General features: G+C 37.9%; 1 protein-coding gene across 5 annotated transcripts in view; it reads left to right on the top strand.

The window, feature by feature from the left end:
• Window positions 1-2,257: 2,257 nt before the first annotated feature.
• The window catches only part of LOC132111835 (fermitin family homolog 2), a 65,526-nt gene continuing 52,300 nt past the window's right edge, over window positions 2,258-15,483 (top strand). For 2 of the 5 annotated variants that reach the window (XM_059519458.1, XM_059519456.1), the window contains exons 1-2: window positions 2,258-2,484; window positions 3,402-3,559. In XM_059519458.1, the coding sequence (XP_059375441.1) occupies window positions 3,403-3,559 (157 nt within the window). In that variant the 5' untranslated portion in view covers window positions 2,258-2,484; window position 3,402. Of the gene's footprint in view, window positions 2,485-2,662; window positions 2,787-3,401; window positions 3,560-15,483 lie in introns of those variants that run through there. The other 3 variants (XM_059519460.1, XM_059519459.1, XM_059519457.1) reach the window with 2 other exon arrangements.

Below are 15,483 nucleotides of genomic sequence, written 5' to 3'. Positions count from 1 at the left end.
GTTTGAAGTTAAAAATGTCTTGATGGATTTCTCTCTTACAAACATGCAGCTTTTGGCTTCACGAGACATTAACTGCAGGACTGGAGGGGTGTGGATTATTTATTGGGATGTTTTTATCAGCTGTTTGGACTCATTCTGACGGCACCCATTCACTGCAAGAAACAAACTCATCTGCATCTGGGATGTACTGAGGGTGAGAACGTTTTTGGGTGAACTACTCCTTTAAGGATTTGTAAATCAAAGAAATCAATATCTTTAAACCTGAAGTGCAAACACAGTTTTCTGTTTTAGGTACAATGTTTATTCACTTATTAGTTCATAGCATGAGCAATATTGCTGACAACATTGATCAGTGTCAGAAAATATGTGGGATAAGAACAAATAGAGATCATTTTGAAAAAATCTCAATGCAAATGCAATTCTGGTGAATAAGTGAGAGCAGACACACATGAGCTCAAGTGTATATCAATGCGTCCTGCTGCAGTACATGCTATATTATATTCCATATGACTGTGTTTAATAACATTCATCTAACGCCTGCATAATTGTTAAATACAAGTAGACCTCATTATCTGAGAGACATGTGACAGTTTGGCCACTAGGTGGCGACACATGTCTTTCCAGCAACCCTTCTCTTTCTCCAGATGTCTCCACACAGAGACCAGGAGATTTGCATTGACTTTGCATTAGCTTACAGTGAGTAAACGAGACAACATTTGTTCTTTTAATGTCTTGAGATACAATCATTGTTATATTTCAATGACTAAATAAAAAAGTGAATTGCATGTAAACAGAAACCACAGTTATTTTGCTCCTGTTATGGTCCATTAAAGAGCTGAAGCTTCGATCAATAATGTTCTTGGCAAAACAAGAGCACACTTTATGAACAGTTCTACAGTTTTAGAGTTAAAATGACTCTAGGTTCTCGTGTGAGTAACAGTTCCCCTACACAGCTCACACAAACACAGAGACACCTCTTCTTGTGAAGCTCTTCCCATCCTCTTCATTTCCCTGCTCTGCATCACGGCCTTTTGTTTACACTGTAATTAAAACACAGCCTAAAAAGGAGAGAGAGAGAGAGAGAGAGAGAGAGAGAGAGAGAGAGAGAGAAAGAGAGAGAGAGAGAGAGGGGAGGTTATAAATTCTTGTGATGCAATCCACGACTTCAGCACAAATTCCTGCTTCTGAGTTCAGGAGAAGCTGACTTCAGCTCTTTTTGAAATATTCAAATGCATTTTAATGAAAGGGTCATCCATATTTTTTCTTTTCTTTTTTTCACATCCAAATCCATGTAGGTTTTGTGTCAGATAAACAGCTGGAAAATACCTTATCATTTCATATTAACTGACTTCGAAGGCAACTTCACATATGAAAGGGAAAAAAAGAAAAGAAAAATGAAAACCTGTAATAAACCTGAAAACAAAAGAGCAGGGAATGAAAATAGATACCTCGCTTCTAGAAAGTGTATATTTTACTCGTATAATAACATATAGTCAACCATAGCTAACTAACTCATAACATTGTATATCCATAAAAGGCTGATACTGCAGCCCTGAGGTCACAGTATACTCGGGTTAACTCCAGTAGAAAAGCTTTGAAACACTAATTCGACAACTGTGTGTTGTGTTTATTACTGTTAACTGATGGTTATCAGCGATGACAAGCGTTTAAACACAATGAACCCATTCAGATCAATTGTTTGGTGATTTCAAAGAAAAGTTAACTGATGTTAGTGTTCATAAGAAATACTTCACATAAGAGAAAGTGAACTGATGGCTAAAGAGCAGAATACTTTAGAATGTTATCTCTGTTTTAAAAATAAAACAAATAATGTTTTAAAAACTGTGAATGTCATTTTATAATTTTTCAAACATTATGGGAACGGTAGTATCGTATGTTCTCAAAACTTTCTGCAAGTTAGTTAGTGACATCTAAAAGGTTTGGTGAACGTCCAGCTAAAACGTTTAAGAAGAAAAAAACGATGTAAAAATTTGTTCATAATGTTTTTATTTACTTTAATTTGCATTTTATTTTTTAGAATTTCAGACATTTTAAGGAAAGAATGATAACGATGTATGAGCACTTTCTAAAACAGAAAAAAAATGTTTTGTTGATTTTTTAAAAGGTATTTAAATATTAACTACTTAAAAATACCTTACGTTAGTATTAATAAGAAACACGTCATGTACGTAGAAAGTGAACAGCGACTGGAGTGACGATGGACGGGGAGCGCGAGCGACGGTATCAGAGGGCGGGAGGAGAGAGAGAGGGAGAGAGATACACAGAGAGAGAGAGAGAGAAAACGGCCGCTGGACTCCATTACGCAAAACCCTTCAGGAGCTCCGCTGCTGGACTTTTCCTTTTTCGGGAACCTTCCTCAGGATAGGATTAAATACGTGGTCGAAGGAAAGAAAACGCGTCGCCTGTTGAAGTTCTGGGGACTGAAGTCGTGTTTTGCGGATTTTTTTCGGCGTATTTGTGAAGGTTAGTGAACGCTATGATTTCACTCAGGCTCTCAGAATTGATCTGGCGTACGTTACTCCGCCACTCTGAGTAAAAAAAACCTCACGATTGCGCTCTTCAAACCCGACTGCTGACTTTAAATCGAAAGCCTACGCTCGTGTTCGACCATAAAGCCAGTAAACCGTAACTTTCTCAGTGGTTTTGAGGTGTTTTCTCTCATCGACCTGGCTGTCTGTGTTTAGTTGGCGTGTGGAGCGGGGCTGCTGACGTCACCGGAGCCCTAGCTCGCCTCGGAGTTTGACCGTTAGTTGCTGGAGCTACAGGTTTAATTTAACTAAACTAAAACCATTATAACCTCTATTGTGACATTGTATTATGCGATTCATTAAATTAGGTGGCTGGTGCTATTTAGTGCACACAGACTACTCGAAATAATATCAATTCCATTCAGTTTAAATGCGCTTTATTGGCACGACGAACTTTACCGTATTTAATGTATAACGTCATATTTAATGTAACGTTAATTTTCCATTTCCCAGTCCTAAAGAGTTCTATGTGTGTTTTTGCTAATTTTTTTCATTGATAAAGGGTTGTGTCTGTGTACACTGCTATTAGCTCAAAAAGGAGTGTGCTGGGTATCTGTCGTGCATTATAATTACTCAGTCCAGCTTTTGAGATCTATCGTTTTAAAGCACTCTTAAGAGGGCACTTACTTGCCCGGGCATTTGGTCTTGTATTTTTAGTGTTGGTCATAGTTTTTAGTGTCTGTCTTAGTTCTAGTTGGTTCTGTTTTATATGTTGTTCTATTGGAAAGCACTTTGATCAACATGAGTTGTTTTTAAATGTGCTATACCAACAAACAAATCTGTATTTCAGTCTGAAGACCACTAGTTGCTGGAGTTGACAGATCATAATGGTCTTTGACATTGTCTCTATAGGATGGCGTTGGATGGTATACGGATGCCGGACGGCTGCTACGCGGATGGGACCTGGGAGCTGAAGATGAACGTCACTGACCTCAACAGGGACGTGTCTCTCAGAGTCACCGGGGAGATCCACATCGGCGGTGTGATGCTCAAACTCGTGGAGAAACTCGGTACGTACACGGTTTCCACCCTTCAGGATGAGTTTGCGGTCACTGAGCCGAATAATGCTCATGCTTACCGCGGTTTCATTGACTCACGGTCGGCTTACACATAATTGTTGACTGGAAACTGAAATATAGTACAGATTTGTACACTGAATTCAGAAGTTAGTGATTCCTGCTGCTCTGTAGAAGGTATTCTTACATTATTTATAATGATGAACCAGTATGCCATACAGTTTAATTGTTTGATATTTGCTAAATTTGAGACTATAGGCATTGACTGAGCTATACTAGCAAAAGTGGTCAAACCTAACCAACAGGCTTTCCAATGATTAGTGCATATTTTTGGTAATATTGTGAATTTTCAATAAATATTGCAGTGGTGTGTCATAATTAAATTGTATCGTTAAGGCCCATTCACACCGAGGATGTTAACTACAACTTCGATGTTTTAATATTTGTTCTGGTTCTGTGGAGTTGACACAGAGGAACGATGGTTTTTTTCCGCTCTAAAAACATTGTCAGCAAATCAGAAACCTCCCGACTTTAAAAGAGCTCCAGCATTTAAACCGGAAAAACTTATTTTTGCACATTTAAGCTAATAAACAGAACATAAGTTGGTTTGGATGCTAAAATAGTTATGTTCTTGCTGTGAATGGGCCAAGATCAGTTGGTTTCATCAGCCACCCCGCTCTCTAGATGTTGAATCGGTTAATGAAAAACCATTAAGGTTGATTGCTAATTATTCCCTTGCATTTTTAAATAATTGTTCTTGTGTCAGTGATTGAGACCAATTTGTTGTGGTTAGAAAATGAGGGTTTTGGGATGCTATGTAATGTACCATATTCTGCTTCCTCGCTGTTTCCTTGCAGTTCATCCTTGTTGTTTAGAGCTACAGAACAAATCAGAACTATCAGCTATGGCACCTGTTGTTTTCTTCTATGCTGGTGAATGTGGCACACCAAGACCTCCTGCGGCTCTTCCCTCATCTTAGAGCAACGATGTAAAAAAACAGCTTTGTTTGAGGGTAGATGTGTGAGAAAACTCATTCAGGATCAGGTTAACCGTGCTCATGCATTAACCCTGTAAACTCTTCGGGAATGTGTAGTGGTGCTATGGGAGAGAGCTTGTGCTATGCTAAATACTATATAGTTGACATGCATAATAAGCAACATTATACAATACAAAACTAGTCCTAGCACCAGAGCTCACTGTGCTGTTGGTCACCAAAATCTTCTTCGTACTATTATTAGGTCCACACGAAATTGGTGCAGTACACAGAATTAGAAAATATATGATTCACAAATTCCTACTCATCCTTCACCCCCTGTGTGTTTCTTTATTATATATTTTGCCTTCAGCTGCCATTAGGACTGCAGTACTCTTTGCTGTGTTTACCTCTCTGCTTGCTTTTGACCCTTTTCAAAATGGGTTTCAGAGTCCGTTTGGATCTGGATTCAGTTTTTGTCTGTTGGCTCATGAACCCTTATAAAGACTACTGTATCATATTTGATACACTGAATTAAACATTTACATTTATTCATTTATCTTCTATCCAATGTGACTTACAATTGAGGAATACAACAAGCGATTCATCATAGAGCCAAATAAACACAGGAAGTGCTCGTAGTACAAAGTTTCAGACATTGTTCAGATCAGTTAAAGATAGAACAGGGGAGGCATTAAGGAAAGAGTAAGGAAAGGTTTTTTAAAGCCAAGTCACGATGCTGCATTCTGGATCATTTTTAGAGTTTCGATTGCACACGAAGAGCGTTGCAGTAGTCCAGCCTAGAAATGACAAGGGCCTGGATGAGAAGTTGTGCAGCATGCTCCGTTAGGAAGAGCTTGATCTTTCTGATGTTGTGCAATGCAGATGTGCATGATTGAGCGGGTTTTGCAGTGTGGTCTTTGAAAGTCAGCTGGTCGTCAAAGATCATGCCAAGATTTCTGAACAGGCAAAGTAAAGGTTCAATACAAATGTGTTAGATTTTCGGACTTTTATTTCATAAGCCAGGCTTTACAGGGTTAAACAGATCACTGGTTCCTCAGGTTCTTGGATGCTTTGAGCTCTCTGGATGCCAAATACCATACAGATAGTGTGCACATGTTCATTTTCGGTTTTATTGTGAAATATAAGTAATGGATAGGGTGAAACCACCATCATATTATGAGAGTTGTTTTGAGTAAAGCCGTGCTGATCATGACAGGGTGTTGTTTTTCTCTTTAGCTTTTTGTCCAGATCATATTTGAATCTATCCCTTCATCCTGCTGTAGGATATTGGTGCATATTTAAGAACAGGCGCTTCTTAATTGTTTTCAAGTGACCGCCGTCACATGTTATCATGAGCTCTGTGATTGGTGGAAAGGGGTCAAATGACTCTTCTTTTTGTGTCTTTCATTTTGCCCTTCTGTTATCACTGTGAGATCGACCTGTCTGTCCTGCTTTATGAAGACAAAGATGCCATACACCTTTCTGTTTCATGAAATCCATTCTGTTCCCTTGACATGATATGCCTGTCCTCCTCATCTTTTCTTTTACATTTATAAAGTACTGAAGTCTGTTGTTTGGTCTTTGCTGTTTTTGCTGCCAAGCCAAGTCAGCACCATAGCTTTCTGGGTAAATCTAAACAATAGTGAACAGACACTCATAATAAAAGACATCTGACTTCTCTTATGTTCACACTGGGATTTGATTCACTAAACTCTTAAAAAATAAAGGTTCTTTATTGGCATCGATGGTTCCATGAACAAACTTTAACATCCATGGAACCTCTCCATTCCACAAAAGGTTCTTTATAGTGGATAAAGGTTCTTTAGATTATCTAAATATTCAATATATTCACTTGTGTTAATCTCTCCTCCGTCCTGTACATCAAAAGGCTTTGAATGTTCTAATGGAATAAATCGAAATGCCAGGAAAGCACTCTCTTATTGATTATGACGCTCATTTCCTAAAGCAGCGATTCAGCAGATTCTGTTTAATAATTGATGATCAGGGGCCTTGACAGCTTTTATATTTGCCACTGACCCAAAATCTTCAGCTTTGCCAGGAACAGTATGTACAGTATATACCTCACTTTCAAGTTGATTTGATTCTGCTGCAACTGTAGCTGTTGATCTGCCTCCTTTTGACTCACGTGTGCTACAGATAAGAGAGTTATTATTGGGACTGATAACTGCATGATAGTTGGGATAGTCTGTTGTTTTTCTTTAATGTTTATTTGAGCTTTTTTTAAGGTTTAAAGCAGTATGTTAACTGTTAATGTTTGTTTGATATCTATTTTAAGTCCATGCGTTCGCCTACCAATGGTATGACATTAACTAACAGTAACTAACATTAGTAGCCAGTCAGAATGTTTTGCTTTTATAAACACGAGACACGCGTAATAGTATTCAACTGAAGAGTCGCATTATCTCATTAGATTTGTAACGTAAATCATTTATAAACATTTGCCAACACAGCAGATATATCAACCTATGTCTAAATATGCCATTGTATTGTACATCACGATTTCAAAATAAATGTTTCTGCATGTGGCCAAATATTAAAATTTAATGGATTTAAACATTGTTTAATCAAGCTGTAAAGTGAAACGTCACCATGCAGGCCGTTGGCGCCCACTGCAGGTATGCAGTGTTTTACTTTTTGTAATAAAAAGACAAACATTTTATTGAAAACTTCTTAAAAACAGTTAGCTAAGTGTATTGTCACACCCCTAGTGTCGATAAGCGATGATATAGCTCATAATTTTCCAAGTGTATGATACAGCTTTCATTCTTCAGGTCAATCATATATTCATGAAAAAGAAAATCAGTTTCAATAAAGAAAGCAATAACTTTGCCATAGTATCCTTTCAAATGTTAAAGTTGTCACAGGCTCAGGATTTTTTTTTGCTTTAACCCCTGTAATTGTTAATATACAGTCTTTATTATTGTAATTAAGAAATAATAAAAATTATTCAGGGCTCAACACTAAGGGTTTTCTTCTACTGGCTCAGTTTGGTTAGTTGTTAAAATTTGTACTTCCCCTGCCAATTTTTCACTGGTTCTGCCACAAAATAAATAAATAAATAACAAGTGGCTGTTATCATTGGTTTTGACCCATGTTATATTTTATTCTAATAGATAAGCTTATATGACTCCAACATTTTAGATCCCAATTAAATTTTTTAATTCCTTAATTTCCAATTTTTGATACCATGGCAAAAACTACTAGCCTGACAAATATCATGTTTAAACATGATTGAAGATAAGTGAACAGTCAGTAAATAAGAACAAATGAACAAATTACAAGCAATAGAACAAGTGAATATATAGAACAAAGATGCAAATGAAATGATGCTTTAGGAAGAACAGCAGATGGGCTGAATGAGACGAAGATTCACTCTCTGACAGCAGGTGGCGCTTATAGAGCAGCAGATACAGTGTTTCCTTGATTACCACTGTAAACAAAGCAAGGCGGTTCTTATTAACACTGCTTTAAATGCATTCTACAAAGGCGAGATTTAAAGAGAACATCTTGTAAACCTTTCTGAAGACAGTTCATATAAACCCCAATTCAGTATTTTAGATTCCCTTCCAATATTTTGCTCATCATGAATAGTTAGTTTCCTCCAATCTTGTGTCCATCTTCAGCATCTCTGACCTCTGTCAATGGATGTTTACACACTTTGTAATATTACCACACAAATTACATTTTGAAGTATTGCAGTGCAATTTGTGTAAGTGCCAGAACAGAAATCGGTTCTAGGGGTAGGGTTGGGAATCGTTAGAAATTTTCCGGTTCCACCTAACGGTTCCGGTTCTGATTCCGGTTCCATCAAAATCATTAAACAATTATTAAGAAATAGTGGTAAGGAAAAACGCACAATACTCAACTACTCAATGCTCAATACTGTTTATTGCTTACTGTCAACTTAATTTAAAAGTTGGCAATGTCAAAATGCAACATATATAATAACAGTGTACAGATCTTCATAAGTAGGGTGGGGTATTTTTAGAAATTTTCTGGTTCGGCTTCTGGTTTCATTTAAATGAACTGTTTTTTACTATTTTACCTTCACTGAATGTAGCTGGAAGGTAGTGAGTAATGTTGAGTAATGCTAGTCCATCAATCAGCAGGTGTTTCAAAGTTGATGTTTTTTACACTATCAATAACGTTTTGCTTTTCAAGCAGGAATAAGCTTGTTGGCCAAATAGTCCCTTGAGGGCTGAGACACTTGTTAATTTCCCTTAATTAAAGAAATATAAACGGTTAAACTTAAACATGTATACACATTCTCCATTAAGTCCCTATTTTACAAATAATAATTAAGTCAGGAGATGGTGTGATGCAATGAGTGGTTTCCACATTTTTAAACATTTAAAATGCATTAAAATAAATATTTTCTATCATTGTGTTTATCACTCTTAAAATGACCTGTACAATAAATAATCTAACCCTCATACTTGCATAACAATAGCAGTCTATTTATTTAGTGGTCCAAGTTGAAGCCAGTATGTATATTAATGACAATATGGGGTAGTGTTGTCACGATACTAGAATTTCTAACTTCGATACGATACCTTGAAAAATATCGATATTCGATACCATTTTCGATACCACGGAGAAAAAAACTGCCACAATATTAAGGGTTTTTTTTTTTTATTTAAAGCTAAACATAACAAGTCTAGAACATACATTTTACATTAACAAAAATGTCCTGAGGTAGTGCACTTGTTCAAAAGCCTCTCAGATTGCATTACATTCAAAAAACAATAAAGTACAAGTAAAAAAAAGTGCAATCTTTTGTATTTCCAAGTAAAATCAAATCACAATGTCAACAAAAGATACTTAAACTTCAAGCAAAAACAAAATCAGTGCAATCTTATGCATCAAGTTTTAAATAAGTAAACAAAATAATTAAATGGAATCTGTTGCTGCTTTTATTCAGATTTTCTCTACAGAGGTGAGTGAGATTGACACCCATTACTGTATCCTACAGTTGTTTTGCAACCTTCAGATTTTGAGCTAGGAACACCAGCATGTCAATGTGCTCCTCTGTAAGTCGTGCCCTTCTTGCACTGCAAATGAGCCCTGATGTACTAAATACACGCTCTGAAGCTGAACTTGAAGCAGAGATACACAGATACTTCTTAGCAAACTGGGCAAGGTGAGGTAAAGTTGTCTCATGTGTCCTCCACCATGTGAGTGGGTCCTCTCCTGCACTGATTTCAGGCATCTTTTCATATACTGAAAACTCATTTTTGAGTTCTGTTTCTGCACCCTCATCTTCTCTGGATGATGAACCCTCTCCATGTTCACTCTTTTTTTCCCCCTGTATGTTTGCTAACAGACTCTTCAGATCTGATTTAGTTTTTTTTGCTGGTTGCTGCTTGTCATCTGGAGATGTTTGCTGACTTTGGCCCCCTGCTTTTAGCAAATCGACACTGATCATAAGATTCTGTTTAACCTCCTCTCTTAAGGTTACAAAACTGTCCTTGAACCTTGGGTCAAGAAATGTGGCAGTGTTTAATATCAGCTGCAGATGTGTGTTCTCATATCTCTGTCTGAGATCTTCTCTGATGTTGTCTTTAAGTTGACGTTTTAGGTTGCTGTCACCTTCCTCAACTGTCAAAGTAGAGAAGATCTTCCAACTCAGAGGCAGGACTGCAGAGAGAGTGGTGTGTTTTTCACCACTAAGGGCATCCGTGAAAGAGCTGATGGGGCTCAATACCTCTTTTACAGTCTCAAGAACTGTAATATCTGAATCTTTTGGCATGAGGTGCCATTTCTTCCGATCATCAGCTAGAACTGAACAGACAGCTTGCTGCTGTTCTATAAATCTCTCCACCATCTCATAAGCTGAGTCCCAGCGTGTGGGCTCATCATGGATCATTCTGTGTTCAGGAAGTTGCAAATCCTTTTGTTTTTTCTTCAGCTGTCGCAACATCTTTGGTGACCTGCTGAAGGCAGACACTGTCTTTCTCAACCTCGACAGTGATCCAGACACACGGTCTATATCCAGGCCCTTGTTAATGGCAAGGTGCAAGTTATGCCCAAAGCAGGGGACCCATGTGAAGTCTTGCTGAAATGCTTTCTTGTTTGCTGAAGCATTATCAGTAGTGATACCAGCCATGTATGACATGTCCAGCTTCCATGCTTCTTGTATCATCTCTTCCAATGCTTCCCTCAAGCATTCTGCTGTGTGCTCAGTGTTGAGCCCAACACAGCCCAAACACCAGCTCTGCATGTTCCAGGTTTCAGTGACAAATTGCAGAGTTACTGCCATGAACGTGGAAGTGGCTCTGCTTGTCCACAGATCAGTGGTGCATGAAAAAAAGGTTTTCCTTCCAAGATGGTTCATGACTATTTATTTTGTTTCGTTATATAGGGCTGGGATTTCAGTGTGCATGAAAAAGTTGCGTGAAGGAAGGGCATACCTGTTGTTCAAATGTTCAAGAAGTTGTTTGAAGCCAGGTTTCTCAACAGTATACACAGGAACCTGATCCATGCATATGTACACTGCTACAGCCCTGTTCAACTTCTTGGCTTCATTTGAGTTTGCTTCATACTTTCTTTGCTGTTCAAATACAGCTGGTAGTGTAGGTTGTGATTGTGTTGTTTTTGTTGCAGATCGAGTCTCATCTTCTTTCTGGTGCTACAAGAGAATGCCAAACTTTAATAAACTTTTTTTTTAGACCACACTTTTAAAATGAACTGAATGAACTAATCTAAGAACTTAGGTTAATGGTAATAGATATTTGTTAACATGAATAAGCAATGAAAAATACTTACAAAACATTTGTTAATCAAAGTTAAAAGTTGATTTAAACTAACATTCACTAATACATGTACTAATTAAAATCCAAAGTTCTATTTTTTTTTTTTTTTTTAATTGGACCAGAGCTAACATGATCCGTTATATTTTTATTACCTAATACCTACTGTTATCAAAGATTAAAATATACTGTAACAAATGCATTGCTCATCGGTCATAAAAGCTGGTTAATACATTAATGTTATTTGATGAACAGATTTAAACGCAAACGTGCGTGCATCACACGCGAAAACAGTGCTCACTGGATCGACATGAAGTCGTCAAGTCACCTTTATTTATATAGTGCTTTTAACAATACAGATTGTGTCAAAGCTCTTAACAGTATCAAATTGGAGGATAGAGTGTCAGTAATGTATAATAATAATACCAGCCTCAAGAAATTCTTTGTACAGATCCGGGTGTCGGTCTCTCAGGTGCTTTGCTATATTAGTCGTGTTAGCGCCTTTTGTTAGCACTGTTCTGTAGCATCTCTTGCATATTGGCTTGCTTGTGTCCTTCGCCTTTCCATGTTCATTTGCCTCATATGCAAAATATTTCCATATAGCACTCCTGCTGTGTTCCTTATCAACCAAAGCCGGTCGCGCGGGGGCTGCACTCGCCATCTTTCCATTCACTTCACTTTTGCTAACCAGAGCGAATGAGACGAGTGCGAGTGCGCGTGCGCGTGTGGTGGTTGTCAACGCGCCTTTGGAGAGAAGTGAAAGTGAAAGCGCGGCTAGTATCGATACTTCGGGAAATTAGTATTGGTACCGTTCAGCTATTTCAGTATCGATATTTATTGAAATATCGATATTTTTGACAACACTAATATGGGGCATATATAATGTAATTTAGTTGCGACAGGTGCAGCGCGCTGCCGTTAGATGTACAGTCAGACAAAACGATGTGCACAGTTATCAAAGGCACGAGTGTAATGCAGGATTTCTGAAAAAAAAACTGCAGGTTGTTCATTACTATAAACTTTTTTTTTTTTTTTTTACAATTTGTATACACTTTTTTAAAATACTTTTTAATAAAATATATATAAAATAAAAAAAAGAATAAGAAATAAAATACTGCTGCAAAGTTCTCCACTAAATAAAATACTCTGTCTCAAACCAACATCATAAAATAAAATATAATGAAAAATATAAATAAATAACTATGATTACATGCAGCATTACCAATTAGGGATGTGCACGGATAGTCGAACATTCGAATATTCGTTCTGCTCTAATTATTCGATAAATAAAAATGATATTCGAATTTAGCAAAAAAAAAAAAAAAAAGTTCACAATAAAACCTAATTTGGTCACTTTCTGTGATTCTCCACGGCATATTTGAAGGTGTATGCAAGCAAAAAATAATTAATAAATGATTAAGGGGCCATTCACATATCGCGCCTAATAAGGCGTGGAAAAGGCTATGCGCGCCGCTTTCTCCTTCTTTCCAAAGCGCTCGGGCAGAAGCGCTCCTGAGGCGACGCGTTCTCTCCATGAAGACGCGGAAATTTCAGCAAAGGATAAATGGATTTGCAGCACACAAAAAAAATCGCTTTCAGTAGCTCTGCTACTAAATTTATTTCAAAATGTCAATCCATATACAGCTATGATCAGCTGTTCCTTCATCTTGGCTGAGCTTTCAACGTTGTTACGGGAAAGGATGAAGCTGAATGTTTAGTTCTTGTCACATGACCTGCGGTGCGCTTGCGGCATTCTGAAAGTTGAAATGTTTTTAACTCGATGCTGTGCGGACGCGCCTGGAAAAAACGGGACCGCGTGCGCATTGCGTGCGCATTGCGTGCGCATCGCGACCGCGTCGCTTCCATTATGAGGGCGCATACCGCGCGCCTACATTGGAAATAATGAACTTGAGAGCGCAAAAGACGCGATATGTGAACGCCCCCTAAAAGAACTGCGGTCTTCTACAGTACTTCAAATATGCCGTGGAGAATCACAGAAAGTGATCCAAGAACATTGTTGCAGCATCTCTCAAGCAACGAATAAACACCGCTAACTTGGAGAATGCAGTCAAAAATCCTCTTCTAGCGTCTGCCCTAGACCCTCGGCACAAACATCTCAGGTTTCTCGATGAAAACATGAGAAGTAAGAAAAAAAAACTTTTTTGAACATTATCAGAACATTTTCCTTGATGCGAGTGGTGCGGATGCAGTCGCCACGATGAAGCGGATGCAATGCCCACTCGTCGGAAAAGGCTGAGCCAGTTCTCCAGCGATGATTACACAGAATCCAGCCGAGACGAGTGGGAACAGTTCTTGCTGGAGCCATGTATTCCACCAGATGAGGATCCCATTCAGTGGTGAAACGAAAACACGAAGCGCTTCACAAAACGTATTCGCTTAGCACACCGTTATTTGTGAGTCCCGCCAACGTCTGTGTCGTCAGAGCGCGTTTTCTCCGCGGCCGGCCTTATTGTTAACAGACTAAGGAGCCGACTTTCCCCCGATCATGTTTACATGCCCGTATTTCTTAACAAGGACATGTAAAACAATAGAAAAAAAGCAAAAAAGATTTGCTGACAGTTTAAAAGTTAAATGTAAGCTACATTCTGTACAATAGCCTAATGGCTGCAGGCTGCTTTACTTTTTCTTTGTTTACTTTTTTTTTTTTTTGCTTTTAATCTGTACTTTTGTTTGTTTGCACGCATTGTTAAAGGTTTTCAGCTACAAAACACGATGTGTAATGTTCAAGCTTATTGTAAGCTTGTTCAAAATGATGAAAACAAATGTTGCTGAAAAATAACGTCTGACTCATTAAACTTAATTTAAATAAACGAATATTCGAATATTCGTTTTTTGTGAGCTCAAATATTCGAATGTGATATTTGTGGAAAACGCCCATCCCTATTACCAATCCCAGCTTGTAGGATGCTCATATTTAAAAATATATATATAACTTTTCCAAAGTGTAAAGTGCAGCATGAACAGTTTCAGTTTTGAGACCTGCTCAGATTTCGTTATTGAGTTGGACCGATCAGAATTAAGAGCAAAGGTCTGTTTAAATGCCGACGGGAGCTGCGTTTGAATAACGGTCGTTTTTTTCCTAGTTGTAGTGATGTTCACACTCGCGTGATGCCTTTTGAAAACCTTAGGTCGGTGACACACTGGCATATTGCACCTGTCAAACATAGTCTATTTTGCCGTCAATACTGTTGACGGTGTCCTTTATCAGTAGGCTTTATATTTATGCTCAACATGAAGTATAGATATTGTTGTCGTCTGTCGGCGGCCTCCCTCTATGTCACCTACAGTAGCAGCAGCGCGCCAGTGCTGCGTCAGGAACGATTCTGGTGTGTAAAGACACAGAAAATGCCAAGCAGCCGTCACGCTCCTGACACGCAGCAGAAACGCCACGCTCACGCCACGCAGCCAGTGTGTCACCGGCTTAGAATCAGCTGCAGGGCGGGATTTGTGCTGAACGCGGAAACTTCCGCCACTTAATATGTTCGTTTGGAAACACGAAAATGTACCTGTGTTCCGCAAACAAAATATGCCATTCGGTTATTCGGTACACACGTTCACCGTACCGAAAGCCCTGTACCGAAACGGTCCGGTACGAATACATATTAATAGATAATAGTAATTATTAGAAGATAACATTACTACTAATTCTACTAGTAATAACAATATACAACACACTAAGGATTGATGATCTGCTAGGTTCATGTATATTTATCATGTTGTCTGCATTCACTTAAACTGATTTGCTGAAATCAAAACAGGGACTTTAATAGATGAGCGCCAGACAAGGCTTGTTCTTAAAAGGTTAAGTTAATTGAGATGATTTGATTGAGACATCAAATGTTTCTAAAGCACTAAACACATCTGTGTTGTCTGACTGTTCATGTCAATTACATTTCATGAAACCTTAATGGCATTAATGTTGCAATGATGCACTGCAAAAAATGAATATTTTCCTCTGTAATTTTCTAATACATATATCTTAACATTCCTTAAAAATAAACAATATTTAGAGCGTTTATGCTTAAACAATAATAAATATGTCAGTCGACCATGAAAACCTTTTTCCATTTGGAATTATTCATTCATATTAATATTACTTATTAATATTAAAATAAAATAATACCATCACAAAAACAAACAACAAAATTACT

This window comes from Carassius carassius, chromosome 31, assembly GCF_963082965.1.
Source record: "Carassius carassius chromosome 31, fCarCar2.1, whole genome shotgun sequence".
NCBI classification, from domain to species: Eukaryota; Metazoa; Chordata; class Actinopteri; order Cypriniformes; family Cyprinidae; genus Carassius; species Carassius carassius.
Note: the sequence above shows the minus strand (reverse complement) of the source record. Positions and strands in the feature narration are given on the sequence as shown.